The sequence below is a fragment of the Phyllostomus hastatus genome, unplaced genomic scaffold (genome assembly GCF_019186645.2).
Source record: "Phyllostomus hastatus isolate PE091 unplaced genomic scaffold, TTU_PhHast_1.1 phas_scaffold_555, whole genome shotgun sequence".
Lineage (NCBI taxonomy): Eukaryota > Metazoa > Chordata > Mammalia > Chiroptera > Phyllostomidae > Phyllostomus > Phyllostomus hastatus.
In genome coordinates this window covers 9,376,277-9,399,800 of record NW_025334036.1, presented here as the reverse complement: position 1 = coordinate 9,399,800, position 23,524 = coordinate 9,376,277, and the positions used below count along the sequence as shown (strand labels likewise).

The window sequence follows — 23,524 nt, the reverse complement described above, 5'->3', positions numbered from 1 at the left end:
TTTCTGGCCTCTGGTCTTGTGTCCCCCGTCCCCTGGAAGACCCACGGTGCCTCCCAGGCAGGGAAGCTGAGCCGGGTGTGGCGTGGGTGTCGCGCGTGTCACTTGGAGGTGCTCCACGGGAAGGTGTTGCTCAGTTTCTGACAGCCGAACCGTCTCGGCGCGCAGGTCGCTGCTGAAAGCGGGAAGCTCTTCTGTTTCTCGCTCCATGAAATCGGCTAGAAGGAGATTTGAATACCTACAATACAGAAATCTGTACTTCAGTTTTTAAAAAAAGTTTTCCTGATGGATTTCAGAGAGAGAAACATCGATTTGTCGTTCCATTTATCTACACATTCATCGGTTGATTCTTGCAGGTGCACTGACCAGGGATTGAACCTGCAACCCCGGCACATGGGGATGATGCTCTAACCCACTGAGCACCCAGCCAGGGCTGTACTTCAGCTTTGACTGATTCGTAGACTTCCTACACCATCCACCAACAAAAGTCAGGCCAAGGCAGGTTTGATCTGGATGACCCCGGGAGCAAAGGATGTGACCTCCACATTTCCATGTCATTGTTGGCGCCTCCCAGCCAGCGCCCCTGCAGGGATGGGTGGGGGTTGGGGGGTGGGGGAGAGCCGAGTAAGCGCGCAGGATGGGGCCTGCTGGGAAATGTTAGCCCCTTGCAGGCTGCCGACCCCGGCCTACCCCAAGAACAGGATCCAGGAAGCATTACCTCTGCCAGGGGAGATGGTCACGGTAGGAAACGTGCATGCGTGTTTAAAGGAAACACGATGGAAATGTTCTAGAATCAGACCAGAGATACTTAGACACATCAAAACGACAAGCGGATCGATCGTTCACTACACTCTGACCGCGGGAGATGACGCGGCGGCCACAGACTCAGGCCGCTGGATAAGAGGCTCAGTAGCAAGGCAGACGCAGCAGGCCTGAATCACAGGCCGTGCCTAAGACCCGGTGAGCCTCACAAGTGTTTGGGCCTAAAACAAAAGGCCTCCCTAAAAGAAGGGACTCATTAGCTAGGTGTTGACCCTGGGATTTTGCTCACCGCTGTCGTGAAGTGCTCGGCCTCTGGGGGACGGTTACTAGGTGACCGATGACGAAAGGCTGGCTGTTTCCAAGGCTCTGGGGGTGTCCCGGCTGCTGGCGGAGCGGACGCAGGAGGCCAGCGTGCCTCTCCCGCGTGCCCAGGTGGGCAGGTGCTGCGTGCCGCACCTGTCCTCGGGGGCGACTTCTTCCGAGGAGGAAGGGGCTGGGTCTCCGGAAGTGCTAGCCTCTCTCCCTGCCGAGCCACTTCTGAAGGCCCCGAGTCCAGCAGGGCCGTTTCTGTCTGTACTCGGGAAGGTGCGTGTTTTTACAGAGGCCTTCCCTCCCCGGATCTCTGTAACAGCTCCGCAGTGGGAGGGTTTTAGCAGTTTTACAGGTGAGCACAGGAGCAGATACGCCCAGGACCCCCCAGCTATTAAAGGGCCAGTCCCAGGCTCAGCCTGGTAAGCTGCGGTTTTCACACCGACTTAGAACTGCCGCACGGTCATTACCAAACAGGCCCCAGTCTGCACCCACAGGGGGCGGCAGGCCACAGAGCCCAGATGTGGGCCCTCCCGGGTTCTCCCTTAAGAATTTCGGCGGCCGCCGAGGGGGAAGTGACACATTCATCAACAGAGAACCCTGGGCCTTCCAACCAAATGACATCTGAAAGTCGGTGACACGTGTATGGCGTAGTGCCAGGCAATCTGAAAGAGCACAGAGCCGCCGTGCTGGGAGGGGCGCTAGAGGAAGGGAGGGGCGGGGGGGGTCGGGACTCCGGCCGCCGTGTTTGCCTGCGCACGCGAAAGGCTCTGCGCAGGAACCCCCGCAGCCGGACCTACACACGCCAGGCCGCCCCACCCCCCACTTGCTGGCTTTGATGTGCTACACCCTGACCTTCATCTCTTCTCTGTCAAACGGTCCAGTCCCACTCGCAAAGGGGGTCTTGTAAAGCCTCCTCCGGGCGCACAAGCACACTAGCCGGCCGATGGGAGAACACGCGAGGCCTGGCGAGCTCCTGCCGTGGTTCGGTGGCAGACACTTTTTCTTAGAATGAGGGAGTCTAAGCACGAGGCGATGATTTTGTTTTAAACAGGAGTAAGTGGAAAGTGATAGTGGGAAGCACACCGAGGGAACAGGAAACTCCGCAGCGCTGAGACACCCTCAACCCTTTCCTTCAAACAGCGCGCTGCCGAGGGGGTTCCGCGGGGGCAGGCGGGCCCCAGGGGACGAGGAGCAAGCCACGCATCGCTGCGAGCAGCGCAGCGTCCTGAAAGCGAAATGAAAGAGGAAACGGGGGCAGAAGCCCAACTTGGCTGTTGGCCTTTGCTTTCAGACCGAACACGACCTGTACAAATATAAAACGGTGTGGCCGCCAGGGTAAACAGTATGGTGCGTCCTCACAGATGACCTCTAGAACGACCTGGGTTCAGCGATTCCGCTGCTAGGCGTTCGCCCACGTGACCCGAGGTCAGGGACTCTACCTGGCGTGTGCACACCGGTGAGCACTGTAGCATCCACACTGACCAGAAGGTGGAAGCAACCCCGTGTCCATCACAAAATAAACAGACATGCAACACGTGGTCTATTCCTACAATGAAGTACTATCCAGCCTTTAGAAGCAAAGAGATTCTCATGGGTGTTACAGCGTCAATGAACCTTGAGGACATGCCCAGTGGGGTAGGCCAGTCACCAAGGGACAGTCCCTGTGAATCCATTTGTATGAGGTCCCTAGAGACCGACGGTAGAATGATGGTGAGGGCGGGAGGAAGGGTGGGGGGTGGAGATACTATTTACTCGGTACACACTTTCGGTGTGGGAAGATGAGAAAATTCTAGAGATGATGGTCGCTCAGTGAAGGTACGCAATGCCACGGCACACTAAAAAATGGTTAAAATCATCAATTTTAGGTCACATGTGTTTTACCACAATTAAAAACAAAGGTTACAAAGGAAAAAGGAAAACAAATACTTGAGGCTCCGTGGCTGGGAAGCTGCCCACGGCACCTGGATGCAGGAGCTTGGAGGCCAGGACCCGGGCACCGAGCGGTGGCCACGCCTGTGCGTCCCCATGGCCAGCTGGTCACGGATCAGCCCGCCTCGTGCGGCTCTGCAGACCGGGCCTGCGGTCCCGGCGATCTGGGCAGAATCACACGGGCCTGCTGCATCTTTGAAGATGAAAAAAAAAATTACAAGGTTGGCATTTTATTGTCATGAAAACCATAACCGGAGCTAGTTAATCCCTTATGAAATGTCTGCCTTTCAGACTCTTCTCCCGCCTTCTGCCCATAAAACGACTCTGATTTTGTTCGGCTAATTCACGATGTTTTCCTCCGTGTAAACTGTTTTACAAGCAATTTCCTCAATGCCTCTCCAAGCTGTGCCGAACGCTCCACACGGGCCCGGAACCCTTTGATTTTCCCTAAAGGAGTCCTCCTCCAAATGCTTCTCCGGGGCTAGAACCCCCGAGGCCGAGATTTCCGGGGAACCAGGCTTGGAGGCGGGGCTTCCTCCTCCTCCGGCAGCTCCTGCGCGACAACCTGCAGGGCTCCCTCCCCCGCCCCCCCGCCCCCTGCAGGCTGGCGGGGAGCCAGGAAGATGACCGAGGGGCGCAGAAGAGCCCGCGCACGCATTTCCGTGATGCGCAGACAGGTAGTAGGTGTGATTGCAGACGCACCTGCAACCGCAGGACACGCTAGACTACTCCTTGCCCCAGCCCCTAACCTCAGTGACAGGTAAGCAGAAGTGGCGATGTAGCACTCCCAAAACATGAGAGACGACAGCCACCCGGGGAGACGAAGGTTTTGTCCCCGTGGCTTGGAAAGAACACGTTACTGGGAGAAGCTGGGGAGAGACTGGCTCTTAGCCTCAGGGTTGCAGAACCAGCAAGCGGCCGAGCTGGGGAAGGGCCAGATTTCCAAACACCGGACCCAGACACCTTTAACTCCTGAACCTTCTCATCCGTGTCTACATTCATTCATTCTTTTTGGTGGGGAGGAGAAACCAAGGTGAGTGAACCTCTGTCTGGGGCTACATCAGAATCCTTCAGTCACCACTTCGGCGGCGACCCAGAAAAATAAAGCATTCACAGAATGTTAGTGATTCTCAAAATACGCCTTTATAACTATTCTCTATCAACGCTCCGACGGCGGCTTTCGGGAGAGGGGACCCGGGGTGCCACGGTGGGGAGCCCCCAGACTGGTCTGCAAGGACTGCCCTGGGGAGGCACCCCGCGATCAAATGCCGCTGTCACATGGGGGCGGGGCAAAGGGCGAGCGCAACGCGGCAAAACCTCGCAAACCCCAACTGGGCATGCGCGCATGCGCTTTCTTGCTGCCTCCGCACCGCCCGCCCCCTTCCCCTAATTAATATGCTGGATTGGAAAACAGCGGAAAGGAAGACCAGGGCCTTGCGTCTAAATGCTTTTATATTTCAAAATATTCTTAAACAGGGTAGAATATTCCTTTCCCCCTTTCTCGGGGGTGGGCGGGGCGGGGGTGGCTCCAGCTGGTGCCACGGAATCCTATCTCTTTAATGAACTGCTAATACAGGAAGCTGGTGAGAGTTGTTAATACAATAGCATAGGAATTTTTGGAGCTGGTTATTTGTCCTCTTGAAAAAAATTACTAAGTATTTTTATCAAAACTTTTGGGGCATGGTCGTAGTGGCTTGGAGGTGTACGTTTTGTTAATCTCATCAGCTCGTTGGTATTTTTTGGGATATTTAAACCAGCTTATTTTTATTTATTTATTTTTAGAGACAGGGGAAGAGAGAGAGAAAGAGAGGGAGAGAAGCATCAATGTGTGGTTGCCTCTCACATGCCCCCTGACTGGGCACCTGGCCCACGACCCAGGCATGTGCCCTGACTGGGAATCGAACCAGTGACCCTTTGGTTCACAGGCCAGCACTCAATCCACTGAGCCACACCAGCCGGGCCTATACTAGTTGTTTATGTAGCAGGTGTTTGGTTGGAATCAGCTGGGTGTGATGCAGGTGGGCCCTTCCCAATGGGCCACAGTCTCACCTCCCCCGATACGCCTTCCCACAGCCCTTCCGGGTCCTAGCAGTCCTTGCCCACCTTCCCCGAGTGAGCGTGGCTGGGAACTAACCCCAGGGTGCCTCTGTCACGTGGTACCTATCTTCTGAGTCCTGGCTGGGAACAAAGCTTCCGTTTCTTTTCCTCCTCTCTCTCCAGCATCTTCTTCCCAAACCTGCACAGCATCTCCCCTGAAACATTCAGAAACAGGCCCAGCACTTTATAAAATCCTCCAGGCCCATACTGGTGGGACGCTGGGGTGGGGCGCACTTCAGCCATCAACCCTAGGACGTGCGACCAGCGGTTTGTAGGCCCTGGGACTCCATCCCATCCTCGGTTCCCCCACCTCCGCTCTCTGGCTGGCTCTCAGCCATCACTTACTTGCAGTTGGAGATCTTCCCAGATTCTCATGACTCTCGGCTTCACCTCCCTATAATCCACGGGCAGCCGAAGCGTCTGCAACTCCACCTGCGCGTCACTGCCCAGACCCAGCTTGGAGAGCTCCTGGAGAAAGAAGCAGGCAGACTCACCTTGCTGGATGGAGGCGTCCCTGCAAAGCTAACACTTGGGGTTGACCATCCCACCCCCGGCGGGCCTTCTGAGGGCTCGAACCCTGCCTTTGAGGAGCTCACACGGTGGCGAGTGGCCTGCAGGACACCCACAGTCCCTGCCCCTCGAGGCCCAGGGAAGCTGCTCCAGGGGCACGTCTGACCCGGCCTGTGGATTAGAACATAGGTCACGGACAGGGGACTTCTGAGGGACAGACGGGGTGAGCCAGGCAAAGAAGCCGGGACAGTCATGCCTGCCAGGAGCCGTCGCTGCAGAGGCATCAGGTGGTGGTGGGGAGGGGCGGGCACGGGAGCCTGAGGCCTCGGGGCCAGGACTGGGTGTGTAAGCTTCCCGGACTCTGGTCTCAGCATTGACAGCCGGGAGCATCCCCGGGTGTGTCGACATGCAACCCGCCACCACCACATGTGGCAGGGAGCACCAGCACGTCGGGAGAGGGTGGGGACAGCAGCTAGAAAAGTCTGCAAAAGTCAGACTGAGTGCTTAGCGAGAGGTTGGGTTTCCTCCTCAAGGCAGAGGGACCAGTCGAAGGGTGCGCACGAGGTGCTACGGAGGCAGAGCTGTGTCCTCTGGCGGAGGAGGCGGCGGAGGCGGGCTGGGGCAGAGTCCTGGTGTTGATTTGGGACCTGCCGAGTTTCAAGTACCCAAGGGAGCTGGTCCCTTGGTTCTACGTGTCTGGGGCTCGGAGAGGCTTCTGGGAGATGCCGGCGGGCAGGGCGGCCAAAGCCATGGGTTTAGGGGAGATCCAGAAAGGGAACACCCAAGGTCAGGGAGCATCCTCCTTCGAGGGCAAGAGGAAGGGCAGGCAGGTTGGAAGGAGAAAAAGCAGGAGAGTGAGATCTCAGGGTGTGCGTTTCACTGTTGGGAAGCATTAAATCAGGAATGTCCCGAAAATTCCCCCCTCCCCCAGGAGGCCAAGTCCTTCCCCTGGGCCAGGAGCTGTGTGCGTCACAGGTTGGGGTCAGCACGTCCGTCCTTCCTGACTCCCTTTCCTGGTGTTTCAGGATGTCCAGGAGCATGTGTCCTTGGATGGATAGGGTAGCCGGGGCTGTCGGGCCTGCCTAAGGTTTTCAGGCGGCAGACGGCAGGGCCCTGCCCTGGGCTCCGGAGCACCTGCGTGGGCCTGGCCTGGCCAGATGCGGGTCTGCTGGCACTGCTGTCATCGATGGGGGTGCTCTCTGCCGACCGGGGTGTCTCTGGTCTGTCCTCAGCCAGCTCAGCCTTCCAGCGGGCCTCTGCTCCACCCTCCAGGCTCCGCTCCACAGCCCAGCTCCCTCGACCAGCTCACGCTCTGCTCTCTGCCAAAGGTAAGGCCAATCCCTCGTCCCCACCGGGGTCCTGGAGGGCGTGCTCTGTTGCTCGACCCTGTGGGTGGGAGGCGAGAAGGAGGTAGGCATGCCCGGCAGCGGACTGGGGGCAATGGCGGAAGCAGGCTGAGCGTCCTGGTGGGCATCCCATGGGCCAGACTGACCCAGGGGCTTCCAGGTCTGTGGCGCCACCTTGGCCCCTGTGCTCAGGGGAGTGAGTGGGGCTGGCCACCGAGGCAGCCCAGGCCCCAGCCCGCCTGCGCTGTCTCAGTTCAGGGGGCGAGGGCCGGAGGTGCTGCTCTGGGGTCCCCTCGTGCTTTGCCGTGGGGATGAGGAGCCCATGTCCCAGACCAGGGCTGCTTCTCGGAGCCCAGCTGCCGGCCCGTGCAGTGCCCGTTTCTCCTGCCCTGCGGAGTTCTCACGGGGCCTGGCTCCGAGCAAAGGCTGTGGAAGAAGCCCAAACCAAGCTCGGTTGCCTGGGAGTCTGCTTGCAGGACTGTGCCCTGAGGTGCTACTGCAGCTCCGTTGTCCATGGAAACAGCCCTGGGTTAGGCTCAGCAAGCCTGCAAAGAAAGCCACGCCTGGGGGCTGCAGGCGGCACCCGAGCCCAGCAGGCCCACCTTGTCCCCACACCCAGCCAGCCCAACAGCAATTGCCCGGTGCCTCGCACTCACGTGAAAGTGCAGCTCTGGAGTCGCCAGCTGCAGACTGCTGCTGCTTGTCCTCGTTCTGCTCCCGAGCCCCCGCAGCTGCCGAGCACGGCGGACCCTCCACAGCCTGTTCACGGCTCGCAGCAAGCGGCTGCTCTTCTGGGAAGAGACCACGTGTCGCCTCAAGTCACTTGAGGTCACTTTTTGTCACCAGATAAGTAAAGAAAAACTTTTAGCCAAGAAAAATCCTTGGATATCAGAACTGCAGATAAGGGATTGTGGGCCAGTATAAACTTGAACTTGCCCATGTACTGCCTTGGTATTATTGTCGAGTATCTTCCTGGTGTGTTTCCTGTTCCTGATTAGACTGTCACCCTCTTCCTCTTCCTCTTCCCTTCCACTGTCGTCCCGACAAGGGAAAGCCTGCAGCTGGGTAGGTCTGCCCCGGTACCAGCGACAGGGACAGTCAGCTCTCCCTGGGAGGCGCTGCCCACGGCTGCCCATGCGGTGGGGCTGGAAGTCCCAAGGCCAGCTGGTTGCCCTGGGGCCCTTGCAGCAGGGGGAGGAGCTAACAGGCGTCCCTCACGGAGGACACAGACCAGTCAGGGCAGTAATCGCACCTCCACGGGCAGTGGGCCTCGCCCAGGCCCTGGCCAGGCTGCTCAGGTGGCCCCGGGAAGTCTGTGGCCATCCCGAGGCCGCCAGGACGTGTGGTCACCTGGACGGTGGAGTGTGGGGGTGCTACGGACTGGAACATGTCCCCCAGCATAATTCAAATGTAGAAGTCCTCCCCCTCAGTGTGACAGTGTTTGGAGGTGAGGGCTTTGGGAGTGATTAGGTTTCGACAAGCTTGTGGAGGGGGGACCCCACGAAAGGATTAGTGCCCTTAATATAAGAAGGGAGGGAGGGCAGACCCTTCTCTCTCGGACCTGTGAGGACACAGCCACAAGGTGGCCATCTGGCTGCAGCCAGGTCCCAGCGGTAGTGACAGGGAGAGGCCGGGGTTTGAGGCCCGGCTCTGCTGCCTTTCCCGGAGTGCCTTTGGGCAGGCCGTTTGACCTTGGCTCACCTCAGCCTGCTCACCTGTAAAACCGGGGTAACTCAAGAGTCCGAGGGTTTTCCCCAAATATGAAATGCGATGATTCACAAAATGTGCCCAGGACACTGCCTGGCACAGAATTGGGGCTTTGTCTGGGGGACCGAAGCTTATAATTAGCCCAAGTTAATTTGAGAAAGTCAAGTACGGGATTTATGGAGAGTGACATTTATTAGATTTGGATGAGTCGGGGCCTGTCAGAAGAAGCGAGCAGAACATTCTGCACAAGCAGACAGCAGGCCGCTGGCTGCCACCCCCCTTTCTGCTGAGAAAGGCTGGGGGTTGTAGCAGAGAGAGTGTAGCTTCTGTGCAGACCTGGGGAGCGCCAGGGGCCTGCGCCTTTGGGACAGGCATGCCTTCCCAGCTGGAACTGCAGAGCGTTCTGGGCTCGGTGTAGGCGTGCTCACCAAAGCGGCATCCAGGGCACTGCTGTAGCCAGAGGGGTGACTGAGTGGCAAGCTGAGTGCCCAGCAGGGTCCATAGCCCCTCAGGGGTGCCTGCAGCCCACTGGTGCTGGGTCCTGGGGAAGCAGGGGCAGGGAGAAGGCAGGTCTTTCTGCCTGTCTCCCCCACGTCTTCTGCTTCCAGGTCACCCCAAATGTGGTCGCCAGGACCACATGGCAGCTTAGCAAAGGGAATTGGAGGAAGGAAAAGAAGACACCAGTTGCTTATGGGATTTTTTTTAAATCCCCCAGGCCGGTGGCACCAACTGGCGTTGCAAAAACAGTTGCTGTTTTTCTAAAATCTTCTTCTTTCCCTTATTGAGTGAGCATTCGGGGCCAGCACTGGGAAACAGGAGTGCGTGTCTTCCTTCAGGCCTTCCAGAGAAAGTCCTGAAGCTCCTGCAGCGTGGCCCTCTGCTCAGGGCTTGGCGGGTCCCGGAGGGTCCCTTCGGTGGAGTGGACAGTGACGAGCAATAGAAAGTGGTGACAGGAGGCCCCACTGGAAGGGCCGCACTGGGCCTGGGCTGTGAGAGGCGAAGCGTGACCGTGTGTGTGTGGGTTTGCAGCTCGGCAGGGCTGCACCCGGGGGTGGTGACCTGCGCTCGGAGGGGTGGTGGGAGCCTGCCGAGGGATGGGGAGAGCGAGGCTCGGGGATGTGTGTGAAGATCTCCCTCCTCCCCTCCCTCCCTGCCCCTGTCTTCCTCCTTTCCCTGCTTCCTTTCTGCATCCCCTGTTCCCTTGCTTGTCCATCAGCCATCAGCTGTGGATGCAGGGCCTCCCGCCTGCTATGAGCGCTGGGCTCTGGCCGAGGGTCTCCAGGGAGTGACGACAGACGAGGGTGTGATCACGGGCTACTCCGGGTCTGCTGGATGGAAGGGACCTGGGAGCCACCAGGTGGTGGCTGCGCCCAACCCGGTCCTGAAAATCAGTGACCCCACGATTCCAAGTCTTCCCTCTGGGGCAGTGGCCTCCAAATATTTTGGATTGATTGAGTGTCCCTATTAACAAAAGGCTTTAGCACGCACATACACGTTCACTATGATGAGCCGACATCTTCACGTCTCGAGGCGCGATAGACATTTCGAGTCGATTGTGTCGTCAATATGTGGGTGTTAGTCTGTATTTTCCATGGGTTCCTCAAGTCCAGCCTTCTTTCGGCCAGCTTATCAGACTGTCATTGTTTTTATATGAAACCGTGGCTGGTACCACACTCATGGGAGGGGGGAGAGGTGGCGCTCAGCCGTCCACTCAGGTCTGCGTTAGTTACTCTTGTTGTGCTCTCTCCGTGGGTCTGCGACCCCACCCGTGACCACGCCTCGGTCATGATTCGGGGTCAGCATAATGAACACTGGGTAACTGCACCCCTAAAACCCTTCAACCGGCTGGACTACTCTGCGACAAATTAAACGTGGATCAGAGATGGAGGGCCTGTCGGTCCCCACGGTGTCCCTTGCCTCCAGGGGGATGCTTTCCTTCCTCCCTCAGGACACCGTGGCCACGGGCATGCAAAGCAAGGCCCACGTGGGTCCCGCTGCCAACACTGGTCCATGATGTTTCTTTCTCATCTGTAAGGACTGAATGCAGAACGTCACAGGCGTCCTATGGGCGCCATGATGAAGCCAGGAGGTAAAAGGTGGCGGTGAGGACATGGGGAAGTGGCAGCTCATACGTAGCCCAGCTCCACCACCTGAGACTCACGTCTGTAAACAGCGTAGGGAAGTTTCCCAGTCGGGCAGATGCAATACATTATTACTGACGTCATTTTCAGTCCCTGAAAGGCCACCAGTCAGGAGACTTAATGGGGCGGGGGTAACAGCACCTCTGCACTCCTTTCAGTGAGCTTCGCCTTGATTTCGGAGAGCCGGCTTCACAGGCTGTATAGTAACAACGTGATGCTATTCCTGGCTGCTGGGAGCGGAATCGGCGTGGCCCTTCTGAAGGGTGGCACTAGTAGCTCATGGTGGCTCATTTCCAGGATGGCCCCAGCTACAGACTGAAGGATTGAGTCCCCCTGAATCCACGTGTCGAAGCCCTGTCCCCGGTGTGACAGCGTTTAGAGGCGGGGCCTTCGGGAGGTACTTGGGTTTACACGAGGCTCTGAGGGTGGGGCCCCCGTGACGGTTTGGTGCCCTGAAAGGGCAGGACAAGACCAGAGCACTCTCGTGCTGGAGCCTGTTCCCCTCTCTCTTTGTCTCTGCGTCTGCGTGTACCAGCAAAAGGCCATGTGAGGTCAGACGCAGGAAAACCTACGGCGGGGGCACCCTGGCCTCAGAATTCCAGCCTGCAGCTGTGAGAAAGCCGTCGGCAGTTTAGGCCCGCAGTCTGTGGGGCTCTGTTGTGCAGCCCACCTGAATGAAGGCAGCCTTCCGTGATGTGTGCGTGTGCATGCGTGAGGGCGTGCGTGCCTTCTGGTATCCACGCCCTGCTGTAATCGACTCCCACGCAAGGAGCCCCAGCTGGCTTGTGACTCCTGGTAACCCACAGAGTTCAGCCAGCCCAGGCCGCCCTGCTGGGGAGCCCTCAGGGAACCTCACCTGGGAGGGACGGGCGGCCTGCTGTCCCAGCTCGCCCGGGGCAGGCCCCCCTGAGCCCCGCCCAGCCTCCAGCATACTCCAGCCACTTGATAAACCCAAGCGAGACCAGCAGCAGGACTGCCCAGCTGAGCCCTGCTGACCCACAGAGCCAGGAGAGAGAATAAAATAGGGACTGACACCACTAAGTCCTGGAGGGGCTGGGTTTGCGACAGGATGTGCTTGACACAGCCTGGCACCTGGGTTCTTTCAGGGGTGAATCCCCACCATGTTATCCGTGTTTCTCTGTGGCCTTTGGAGGTCCGGTGTCATTGTTCCTTGGTAATTGGACACAAGAACAGTTCATGTTGTCGAACTGGTAAAAGTAAGGTGGAATTGTTTCTTTTTCTTTTTCTTTTTTTTTAAATATATGGACCACCCTTCCCCACTGCCTGCAAAGCACACTCTGAGGAAAGGCTAAACCCACAGCAAGGCACCTAGCTCGGGCTGCCGTCTCTGTCTGTCAGGCTCAGCGAATAACCACTCACCATGAGGTTCACGGGGGCCTGCTTTTTCCGGTGCCCGAAAGCCTGCCAGACCCAGAGGTCCAGGGCGTCGGGATCTAGAAGGCATCTTCTCAGGTGACAGCACGAGAGTCGGAGCAGCGGCGGCGGGTGGCAGCTCCCGGAGAGACGCCGTCAGCCTAGGATGCTCGTGGTCCGCACTGGCATTCCCTCTGCAAATCGGACCAGACAGAGTGCGCATGCGCCCCAGGGGCGGGCTGAGGCCAGACTGAGGGGTCTCTCTGCCTCTCCGGTGGCTGGGCCGAGCGCGGGGAGCCGGTCGGAAGAGGGCGTGGTCTCTTCCCGGAAAACACTGTGTCTACGGGGAACACTGGATTAGGTGGCGTCTCCGAAGGCCATTTTATTTGACAGAGTCCACGCAGCAGCCTCCGAGGCCAGTCAGAGGAGGAAGACGAAGATGTGGTCAACGCCGGTCTCAGCCTCCTTACCGTGCACGGGCAGCCATGCCCGCGCTGCGTCTCCCGCAAAGGTCGTCAGGGCCCCGCGAGGCCAGGTAAAAGGGCGACAAGAGGTCCATCCTCAGTGACTTCGGTGGGAGCAGCGTGGGGGTGGGGTCAGGGCTGGAAGTCAGGCGGTGGTAAGTGAATTCAATAAGAAAGACGAATCCTTTAGTTTTATTTTCCAGTCTGGCTAGAGGTTTGTCAATTTTATTGATTTGCCCAAAGAACCAGCTCCTGGGGTTTTTTTTGCTTTTCCTTATTATGTTTCTGTTCTCTCTGTTTTCTGGTTGGCTCGTCTTCCTTGTTTCCTTCTGCTTAGTTAGGTTCCGTTTGCTTCTCTTTTTCTAGTTTCTGAAGGTGGCCGCTGAGGTCAGGGCGGCAGACCCGCCTTCTCCTCCCGCGTTGCTGCTGGGCGCGCCGGGTGCCCTCCCTGCTGCGTCGGCAGAGCGCCCCCGGCCCTTGCGCGCGGTGCTTCCGCCGCCTCCACTCATTTCAGATACTGCCCCGTGTCGCCTTTGGTTTCTTCTTTGATCCGTGGCCTCTGTCGATCTGTATTGTTTAGTTCCCAAGTATCTGGAGGTTACCCAGGCATCCTTCTGGTGCTGATTCCTGATCGTAAGGCCATGGCGGCCAGAGCACACCCTTGTATGGCGGGGACCCTTTTGACTTTACCCACAGTTGGTATAACCCCGGGCAGGGTCTCTCTCTCGGGAAACGCTCTGCAGGCACTTCCGGGAGGCCGTGTCCTGCCGACGTCGGGCGGGGTGTTCCAGCGGGTTGTTCCCGCGGTGTCAGCCAGGTCAAGTTGGTGGACAGGTGGTCCGTCTCCTGCATTCTCGCTGGTTTGCTGTGTGTGTGTCCCACCCAGCACTGAGAGGGGCGTGTGGGCGTCTCTGCCTGGGCGTGCGGGTTTGGCCCTCCCCCTTGCAGCCTCAGTCTGGCCTTCACGCATTTAGGGAGCACCTTTATTAGGGTCATCAGTGTTTAGGGCGTTACATCTTCTTAATTTGTAGGTCTTGCTTAATTGGCTGCTTAATCTGTGGTTGCTAAAGGACTTTTTGTCTCTAAATCGTGAGCTCTTAGAACCTAGTTGCCAAGGCGGGCAAAGGACAGGAATTGTCTTACAAGTGGGCAAAAGAGACGGCGACCCCAGCAGGAGGTTACTTGTGGACCACTACCCCAAATGTATCTCGTGTTCCCTGACCGACTCCCCGTCTCCGGGGGGACCCTGTGCCTGACATGTCCCCGCCATAGACCCTTCAGCCTCATTAGTCTCTGTCTGCGTATCTTTGAAAACGCCTGCGAGAGGAAACCTTCGTCAGCCACCTCCTGCCCGGGGAGGAGGTGCAGCGTGTCGGCACTCGGGCCCCGGGGGTGCGACCCACAGCCGGGAGAGTCAGGAGCACCCCAGAGAGGCTGGTGAGGGGTGCGGCATAATTATCCGTGATTAGAGCTGTCAGCCCGCAGGCCCCCGAGGGCCCCACGGATTCTGAAATCCCAGGTGTGGCATCCCTAATGCAGCGCTGACATTCTGTGAAGACGGGAGACGTGCTTCCCTTGCCTGCTCCCTCGTCTCCCCCAAAGCTCTGTTCACCCTCTGCAGGAAAAGGAGATGAGGCTTGTCTTCCGAACCTTGGTCCAGACTTTGCATTCCACCGCCCTGAGCAACCTGCGTGATTTCCGGGGTCACGTTTGTCTGGGTGCTTCTCTCTGCTGTTAGACTGTGTGTTACGTTTTCATTTTACAGCTGCACAGGTACAGCCCTGGTGCCCTTCAGGTTCCTGGCTGGACACTGCAAAGCCAGGTAAACAGGCTGGAGGGTTGCCCCCTGCCGATGGCGTGTGCAATCCAGGAAGGACAGGGTGGGTGTCCTCGAGTCGCAGCCCTGAGACTGCACCCCTGTTGTCACCGTGTGAGCCGTCAGACCGAAGGAACGGGGTGCGCGAGGTCTCGGAAAAGGATATCTGGCCGCGGAACCCTGTGTCCCCAAAGCCCGTTAGAGTAGTGTCCAGGGAAGCGGTTGGCGCTGAGTGGGTCACCCTAGCACGGGAGGTCCTTGCAGACCTCAGGGAGGTGTTGGGGGTCTCATTTCCTCCTCACGCTGCTTATCATGATCTCAGGCCTTCCTGGTTAATCAAGGAAATAAAACAAACCGTGCTGTGGGCTAGGTGGTAAACGTGCCTGTGATACGACGTATGTGTGTCTGTACTCACCTACATTGCGAAAGGTTTCATCCTGGGATTCGGTGGGAGGACAGAGGCCCTCCTAGGAAAGAAAAGCAAAGAAAAATCCAAGAAACGGCTCCCCGGCGTCGTCTGCGGGAGCCATCCTTCTCCTCAAAGCGCCGTTCAGCTCGGTGCTTCTCCGCCTCTTCGGACCTGCCCTGCTTTGTTCTTCACGATGGCAACTTGTAAAGCAAATGTAACAAAAGTGTGAGGCCATCTCCTCTTCGGAGTCGAGGGAAAGCACCCTGCAAATCAGGTTGGTCAGATCTGGCGGGAGCCTGACCGCTCGGCCTCCCGGGCTGGGTTTATTCCTGGGTAAGGTCTAGCCCGACTGACCCGTGGCGTGTTTCACCAAGTCCTCGTTTATCCGCCGCCTTTCCGGGCTCGGGCTGGTCTACAGGAGTGGGGGACATAATTGCTTTGGAAGCATAAGGCGTGGTCCTGGCTCCAGACTTAACGTGTCCAGCAACCAGAAGAGCTCCTGGGAGCCCTGGCCTGGCCTTTCTGGAACACTATGTACGGCTCGGCAGTGAACCTGGCGTCCTCTGAGCTGCTTCTGGCTGAAAAAAGCTCCGAAATCTATCTCAGGACTTGTGACTTCCCTTCCCGCCTCTGTGTGGACAGGCTAGAAAATTAGCAAGACGGTGGCGGCGTATGTGAGGTTCCAAGTGGTTTTGCTGCATTGTTACCTGGACTGGGACATGCTGAGAGGACAGTCAGCACCCCACCTGTGACTTAATCCCATGGAGGTGACATATTGCTATTCAGAGGAATGTGAGGCGGTTGCTTTAAGGGAAGAAGTGATTCAAGTTAGTGATGAGACCCAACCCCCCCAGCCCCCCTCATGGACTCTCCCGGGGGACTCTCCCGGGACGCGCTTTCTCCCGATTGGCTGCTTGCTTGCAAATAAAGGTGTTTGTTAAAATAACCAGTTATTTAGTGCTTTCCTTGTGCCAGGCACGAAGCTTCAAAAAGCTGCTCTTAGAGATTGACGCACTTGCTTGCTTTACATATGTATCCCCTCACTCCTCAGAACCGGCCTGTAGCATCGGTACCACCATCCCCCCAGTTTCATGAGTGAGGAGACTGAGGCCCCACAGCCCAGAAGGGTGGGGGCCGTGGGGACCCAGTTCTTAGGGCGGGCTCAGCCTTTCCCACGAGTGTCCCTTTAGCCTTGTTTTTTTACCACTTGGCCCAGAGGGCCACCTGGGGACAGGCGAGTAACAGCCCAGGGACCAGGGCCAGCCCTTTTTCCCTCCCTTGAGGGTCTGGCTACCACGGGGCCAGTATGCTGGGTTTCTCAGAGCTGCGGAAGGGAGTGGCTGGGCCCTGTGATCTGGCTCTGGGCCTGGTGTTGACCTTCACTGCTTCCCGGCTGGAACTCATGAGGTGCTGCCGGAAGGGCCCTAAACCGGAAACCAAAGAGATTCTGGTTTGCTCTGGCCAGGTCCGGAGTAGGGAGGCAGATGGGGTGTATCTACTCCTGGGCTGCTCCCTGCACCTTAGTGGGAACCTCTTGAGGCTCCTGGAGCCATTGTGGGCCCCTGGAATGCCACGTGTCCCCTTCCTTGGAGGTCTGAGACCTCGCTAATCTGGGAGCATTCTCAGAGTTCTCTTATGTGAGGCTCTGTGGTGGAGCCAAGGGCTGACCCCCCCCACCCCCCGAGCAGGGGGGCCTGGGAAAGGGTGCGAAAGTGTCCAGTTAAAACGTAGGCCTTGCAGAGAGCCCAGAGATGCCCCACACAGACGTGCCCAGGCGCTTGCCACAAGGGGTGTGGAAGCAAGCCAGTGGTAGGTGGACAGTTTCCCCAACGAACCGGCCTGGGACGGTTGGACACCCGTAGGCAGAAAAGTGAACCTCTCAACGTAAGTCTCGTACCGTGTACAAAAGTTAACTCAGAGTGGATGATAGACTGAAATGTAAAAAACTATAAAACTTTTAGGGGCAAAGAGGGAGAAAATCTAGTGCTGGGCATAGAGCTCTTCAATGTGACACCCAAACCACGATCCATAAAAGTAAAATCTGGTAGAGCCAGACCTGATCAAAATTAAAAACTTTGGCTCTGTGAAAGAACCTTCTGAGAGGGTGGAAAGACAAGCTTAAAAAACAAAACAAAACAACAAGAAAAAAAACCCCACAAAACCAAGAAAAGACAAGCTACAGATTGGGATAAAATAGTTGTAAATCACATCTCTGACAAAGGCATTGTATGTCGACTCTAGGAAGAGCTCTCAAAACTCAGTACTAAAAAAGCACCCCAATGAGAAAATGGACAAAATACATGAAGAGACATGTCGCTGAAGAGGATACACAGATGGCAAATAAACACACAAAAAGAAACTCAGCATCACCAGCCATCAGGGAAATGGAAATTCAAACCACAGGGAGATATTACTACACTTCCAGTACAGTGGCTAAAATAGAAATACAGATAATACCAAGTGTTGACAAGGATGAGGAGAAACTGGGACACACACATATTCCTGGGGTGTGGGGGATGTAAAATGGTCCTGCCACTCTGGGAAATAGTTTGACAGTTTCTTATAACACTGAAATGGACTTCCTACCCCTCACTTACACTCCCGGACCTTTATCCAGAGAAATGAAACTTATTTTCACGCAGAAGCTGACCACAAATGTGCACAGCAACTTTATTTGTAACAGCCCAAAGCAGGAAGCTACGCAAACGTCCTTCAGTAGGTGAACAGTGCAACAGACTCTGGTTCATCCAGATGGTGGACCGCCACTCAGCAGAGGAGAGAAAGGAAAACGGTGGAGACAGCACAAACGTTCATCGGCTGATGGATGGATGCACAACACGTGGTATCATCCGTACACTGGAATGTTATCGGTCAGTGAAAGGGCGTGAATGAAGTACAGACACAAGTCCCACCAGGAGCGAGCCTTGCAAACGTGAAGCCGAGTCACGGAAGGACCGCCCGGCGGGTGATCCCGCCCACAGGAGGTGTCCCGAATGGGCGATCCGCGAAGGCAGAAAGGAGATGAGTGCTCCGTGGAGCTGGAGGGAGGGGGAGGGAGAGACAGAGAGGGGTGGGGGACCCATTCATGTAAATGCCTCTGACTCTGCAATGATGTCAAAATGAAAATCTGAACGTGGTGTGCTTCAGTCCAGTTCATACGCACACACGTCTTGTTAAAAATTCAGAACCTGATTGTGTGGTTTGGGGTGACCCTGGAGATTCTGCATTCCTCAGAAGCTCCCCCCCGCCCCCGAGCCAGGTGGAACTGAGGCTGCTGGCCCCCCGGACCACACTTGGAGTAGGGAGGTGTGGAAGGACTAGGGTCAGAATACTTTAAAGAGGGTGGGGTGGTTGGGAGAACTCCTGGGGGGGGGCGGGTAGCGGGTGAGCCAGGACTTCATGGGGGTTCAGGGGCAGCCCCTGGGGGCGGGGCTCATTCCGGGAGGCGGCAGAGCCCAAGCTGCTGGACGCGGCTGGTGGACGGAAGGTCTTGTTCCTTGAACTGGGAACAGTCCTCTACACTGTGTACTATTTCATCACTTAATTGCAGCGAACACTTCGAATAAATCAAGTAGAACTTTGTAGAAATAAGCAGAATTCTGTAGAATTCTGCCTCGGGGAGGACAGCGGGCCCCCTCCTGGGACTCGTGGAGGGAAGGTTTCCTGCTGACCCCGGGAAGAGGTCACATCTTGTGACTCGTTTCCACCACAGCCGCACCGTGACGCGGCCCCTCTGGAGCCCGGGCCACGGCCCGGTGGACAGCAGGGAGGGTCAGCTCAGAGGGGCGGGGGGCCGGGCTTTGCCATTTCACTTCAGCCCCAGCAGCTGGGTGACCTTGAGCACGTTCCCTGGTTTCGGAGCCTGGGTTCACTCGTCCGTAGAGGGGGCACGATGACCGTCGTCCAGCAGGGTTGTCGTGAGGGTGCAGTGAATGAGAGCAGGGTCAAGCAGTGGCCTTTGGTGTCGAGCCCCTTACCTCCTTGGGTGGCTGGGCATGTGGACTGGGTGGGGCCGTGCGTGGGAAGTGTGGCCAGTTCTAGAGCATGGTAGGTGCTTAGCAAATGCCGAGTCCTCCTTCAATGTGGCCCCATTTGGGTTAGGACGGGCTCTGGCCAGGCCCTTGCTCTGCCCTGATTCCCTCTGATCGCCTGGTGCCACCATTTGTCAGAGCCATGCCACCCCGGGCACGAGCCCCTTGATCACAGGCACCGTGTCCTCACCCTTCTGTGATGAGTTCTGTCTGCACCCCAGGCCTCCGCGTGGCCCCCAGAGTGACTAGTCCAGAGGCACCTGTGTCAGTTGGGGTTCTCTGGGGTAACAGTAGGTGTCTGTCCTTTTTGGATAGACGCCTGTTTAGAAAGAGACTGGTGACAAAGAGGGGCTCCTGGGATTTGGAGGCCGAGGCATCCTGCCGGTTGCAGGCTGGAGACCCAGGAAAGGCAGGTGGGGCCGTCCCAGTCTGAGCTGGAAGGCCTCAGCACTGGGGGCCCCAGGGGGCCAGTCCTCGTCCAGGGGCAGGAGAGGACCGGTGTCCGGTTCATCAGTCGGACAGGGAGAGGGTTCAGCCTTCCCCGGCCTTGGTGCTCTGTGCAGGCCCGCGGTCAGTTAGATGGTGTCCCACATTGGGGAATGCCGTCCCGCCACTGAGCTCACCCACTCAGACGCGAGCCTCTTCCTGAAACACCCAGCCCCCCAACATACACTCCCAGAAAACATTGATTGAGCCACCCATCCTGGTGTCCCTCCCCACCCCCGCCACTACCCGCGCAGTGAGGTCGGCACGTGAAACTAGCCCCCACGAGGCCTAAGGGGCTGCGTGGCTGGACGGAGGGACCAGGCCCCTGGGGTCTCCAATGTCACCTCTTCTTCAGAGGGGCCCCTGCTCAGAGCCCCGGGGAGGGGGTGCTGCCTGGCCCCTGGGCCTGTGACAGGTGGGAGGCCCTCTCCCGCCCAGCGTCATCTGGAGCACACCTGCGGTTCTTTGAGGGCCAGCTCCCCGAGTCCTGTGCATGTTTCTCGACTTCCCCCGACTTCTGGGGTGGGGCGGATGTGTGATTCAGGGCCAGCCTCAGAAGCCCAGCGCCCTGGACCTCAGGCCCCGTAGGGCAGGAGCCGTTTGGAAAGGACCGGGCCTCCGAGTCCTCCCCCGGAGTGCTGAGCCCCTGATGCGCAGGGCATGCAGGGAATGGAGGCCCTTCGGCAGCTGTCCCTGCACCAGGCGGTGAGCAGTGTCCCCTGGCAGTGACTGAGTTCTGTAGAATACACGCGTCTGTCGCTGCCACTGGGAGCAAAGTTCTAGAACGCGTCGTGATTAAGGACGGACCCCTGAGGAAGCAGGTGCCTCCTGGGACGATGGCGGGAACACTAACAGGACGCAGCAGCGCACACACATGGATGACGCCCTGCTTCAGGGTCCCGCTTGGGTCATTGCGTGTCTGTTTGAAGTCAGGAAAGACGACCGGGCAGATGAGGGCCTGAGGCCCTTGTGCTGCAAGGTCAAGCCTTGTATTTGAACCTTGGCAGGCCCCGGAGGAGGACTTGCGAGAGGGCTGGAGAAACCTTCCCTTGGCCTGGAGACAGGCCCAGCGGAGGGGCGCGGGCTCCCCCAGTGCCCCCTGTGCCTGCTGCTGCCAGCCGGCCAGAACAACGCCTGGATCTTGGGCGGTCTGTCAGAGCCCTTGTTTTCCCGTCACCTGTCCCCATGCCAGTTGTCTCAGCCAGGGTCACACACGGAGCCAATCCAATTACACGGAAAGACCGCCCCTGGCAGCTCCCGGCATGGTTAATGAAGGCGGGCCACCCTCGGGAAGCCAGTGGGTATCGCCAAACCAGGGCTGGTTATGAGGCACTTCAGCGAGCCGCGTCACGTTCCCCAGCCAACGCAAGCTGGCCGGACGGGCCGGGGTCCCTGGGGCGCGTCAGGGTTCATATGTCACTGGTGATGAGCATCCGTTTGCAGGGGTGCAGTTGCCTTCGGAATTCAAGGGTAACTTGGGCCACTCAATCCCCATCCCCAGAATATACCACAGTGACAGCAAGGGAGAGGAAAGGTTTTCAAGAGAACGTTCTTTTTCTCAGGTTCCGAGGAGTCTGACTGTAGTCTGAAGATGTTGAGATAGGTCGGTTTTCACTTCACTGCACACGGAAGGACCTAGGTCTCTCCTACGGTGCCCTCGTCCAGCACAACGCCACAAATTTAAAGTACGCCCAGGGTGTCTAAGTAGACGTAAAGGGCTTCGTAAAGAGAGCAAGCCCCCCCCCGCCCCGGGCCCCAGCTGTGACAATGACTTGGGCTGGCTGGGCTGGACTTGGGGTGTGCTGGTGACAGGCCAGACTGGGTGGCTGCCATTCCTCCCCAGGTGGCCTTTTGGATTCCTCTTTTGGGTGGCTCTCAGGGGTGCCTCTGGGTTCTCTGAGTGGCCCGAAGCTCTCCCTCCAGTCTGGGGGTGGGGGTGTGCGCCTTTGGGGGTGGTCCCTGTACACGGACTGTCCCAGCCTTACGAGGTCCTGTCCTTCCTGGGACCCCAGCTCCTCCTTTCTTGCTGAGAAACTGCACCCCGGTTGCTGCCGCGTGGGCCCACTGAGCCCGGACTCAGCGACATCAGATGTCAGCCTCGGCCTCGCCCCTGATGGGCTGCAGGCCAGTGTCCGAGCTTGGGCCGCGTGGGGGCACTTACATACATGCCACTCAGCAGGTCTTTAGAGTGAAGGACTGGCCAGAAGCAGCGAGGCCTCTCCATCCCTGATCATCTTGACCAGGGCGCAGCTGGGGGAGTGAGCTCCCCCTTCTGGAACTCCTGGCACCGTCACTTGCCCCCGCCCTCCCCCCTTACCTGTTTTCCCCACGAGCAGACTGTTCGTGCCCAGAGCCAGGCAGCCTCGCTTTCCGGGGCCAGGCCAACAGCAGCAGCGAATGGCAGAGCAGGAAGCCAGCCTTAGTGGTCACCGCCACTCGGCTGGGCAGGGGCCCATCAAGGTCAGGCGGCTATGGTGCAGTCTGCACACGCCAGGGGCCCTCCCACGGGGGCACAGGCCCTGGGCTCCTAGGGGGACGGTGCCCAGCCTCATCTAGCCCCCGGGTTCCCGCAGCGCGCTGGGGCTCCTAAAGGCTGAAGACGTGGGTCAGGGGAGGGTGGTAAGCCCATGCGCCTGAAAAGGAGCCAGGACCAGGAGGCTGTGGGTGACAGGTCGGGGGTGGAGCGCCATCTGGGACTTTCTGGCCACTTGGGTCTGGGTGGGTTGGCTGCTCACTCGGATGGGAACATGGGTTCGGCGACTCTCTGGCCTGCTCTGCCCGGAGTGGAGGGGTTTCTGGGATTAGGGTGCGGAAATGTCCTGAGACCGTCCGGTTCCGGGCTCCCCGGGACGGCGGGCAACCCTGTGAGTTGCTTGGGTAGGTTTCCCCTCGTGAGTAACCAGTCTCCCTCCACACCTTCCCCAGAGTCCTTGTGTGTAGTCGTTGTGACTTGGTGAAATTTGGTTGCCCTCGAAACTGATTCTGCAAAATATGTTTGAAAGAAAGGAAGAAAGAAAAAGGAACCAAAACCAAGCTACAGGTGATGCCTTACGGTCGAAAGTGTTGGCTGCACCCCGCCCTCCCCCACTAGGCAGAAGGTCCTGGGGCCAGTCAGCCTGCCTGTGCCCCCGTGGGCCCCCTCTGTGGAGTGGGCGTGGTCCCAGCACCCCCTCTGTGGGTGGGGTTCTCTGGGGTTCCGGGCTCAGACCCCAGCCCCAGGCAGGCTTGTCAGGCTGTGAGCTCCTCACCCACACCCTGCCTGCGGAAAGGGCTTCCTCCGTACTTGGCCAAAGACAAGTGCCACTGACTGTCAGTGCCCCTGCTTCCTCTCAGCACCCCGCCTGCCTCAGGGGCGGTCCTCCTGCCTTTGGTCGTGTCAGACTCCAGGGAAAGGGCTCCCTCTGGGGCTTGCTCCTCTGCCAAAGAAGCAGCCACGGTAGGCACTATCTTGACCTTTCAGAATATACTTTAAAAAAAAGCACCCTTTTTTTAAAAGCTAAAAACACTTTTTGAAAAAGCTGATTAATATGACTTGCAAAATACACCTCTCTCCCTCCCCATCTGGGTGTGGTTGGGGAAGCCACAGAGCGGCTCCGGCACTTTCTCGCTTCCCCAGGTGCACAGAGCCTGTGTGTGAGAGGGTGCGGCCCCGTGGTTCCACCTCCTTAATTGGCCCCCTGGTGAAAAAGTCCCCCCCTCGACACTGGGATCCCTGCCAAGGGCTAGACCCCACCTGAGGCCTTCCTGGGACGCCGAACCACTGGCCGTTCCTTTTAATTGGTCCCTGGCGGAGGTTGCAGGCTTGCTCGCAGAGAACAGGTGGGAAGTGGCGTTCGTCCCCAGTGGCCCTCGCCAGTCCTCCGAGGAGCTGGGGCCACCTTGTTTTGCAGGAGGGTGCAGAGCACTCATTTGCACTTGACCTGATTTTGAGATCGACGTCGTCAATACCGAAATTCCAGTTGGAAAGCATTACCCAGTTTCTCCTGCCCCCTCTGGCATTGTTCGTGGAAGGTATCTCAGCCCCCTTCTAACGAAGGACGGCTCTCCAAGTTCATGCCGCGCACACAGCTCTCTGAGTTCTGTGCCCGCTGTCACAGCTGTAAGCGGGACCAGGCCACTGGGAATGCCCACGTTTGTAAAGTT

General features: G+C 58.0%; 1 protein-coding gene across 2 annotated transcripts in view; it reads left to right on the top strand.

The window, feature by feature from the left end:
* Nucleotides 1-6,617: 6,617 nt before the first annotated feature.
* LOC123809735 (protein FAM169B-like) overlaps nt 6,618-23,524 on the top strand; it is a 53,114-nt gene continuing 36,207 nt past the window's right edge. For both annotated transcript variants that reach the window (XM_045825007.1, XM_045825006.1), the window contains exon 1: nt 6,618-6,935. In XM_045825007.1, the coding sequence (XP_045680963.1) occupies nt 6,765-6,935 (171 nt within the window). In that variant the 5' untranslated portion in view covers nt 6,618-6,764. The remainder of the gene's footprint in view (nt 6,936-23,524) is intronic.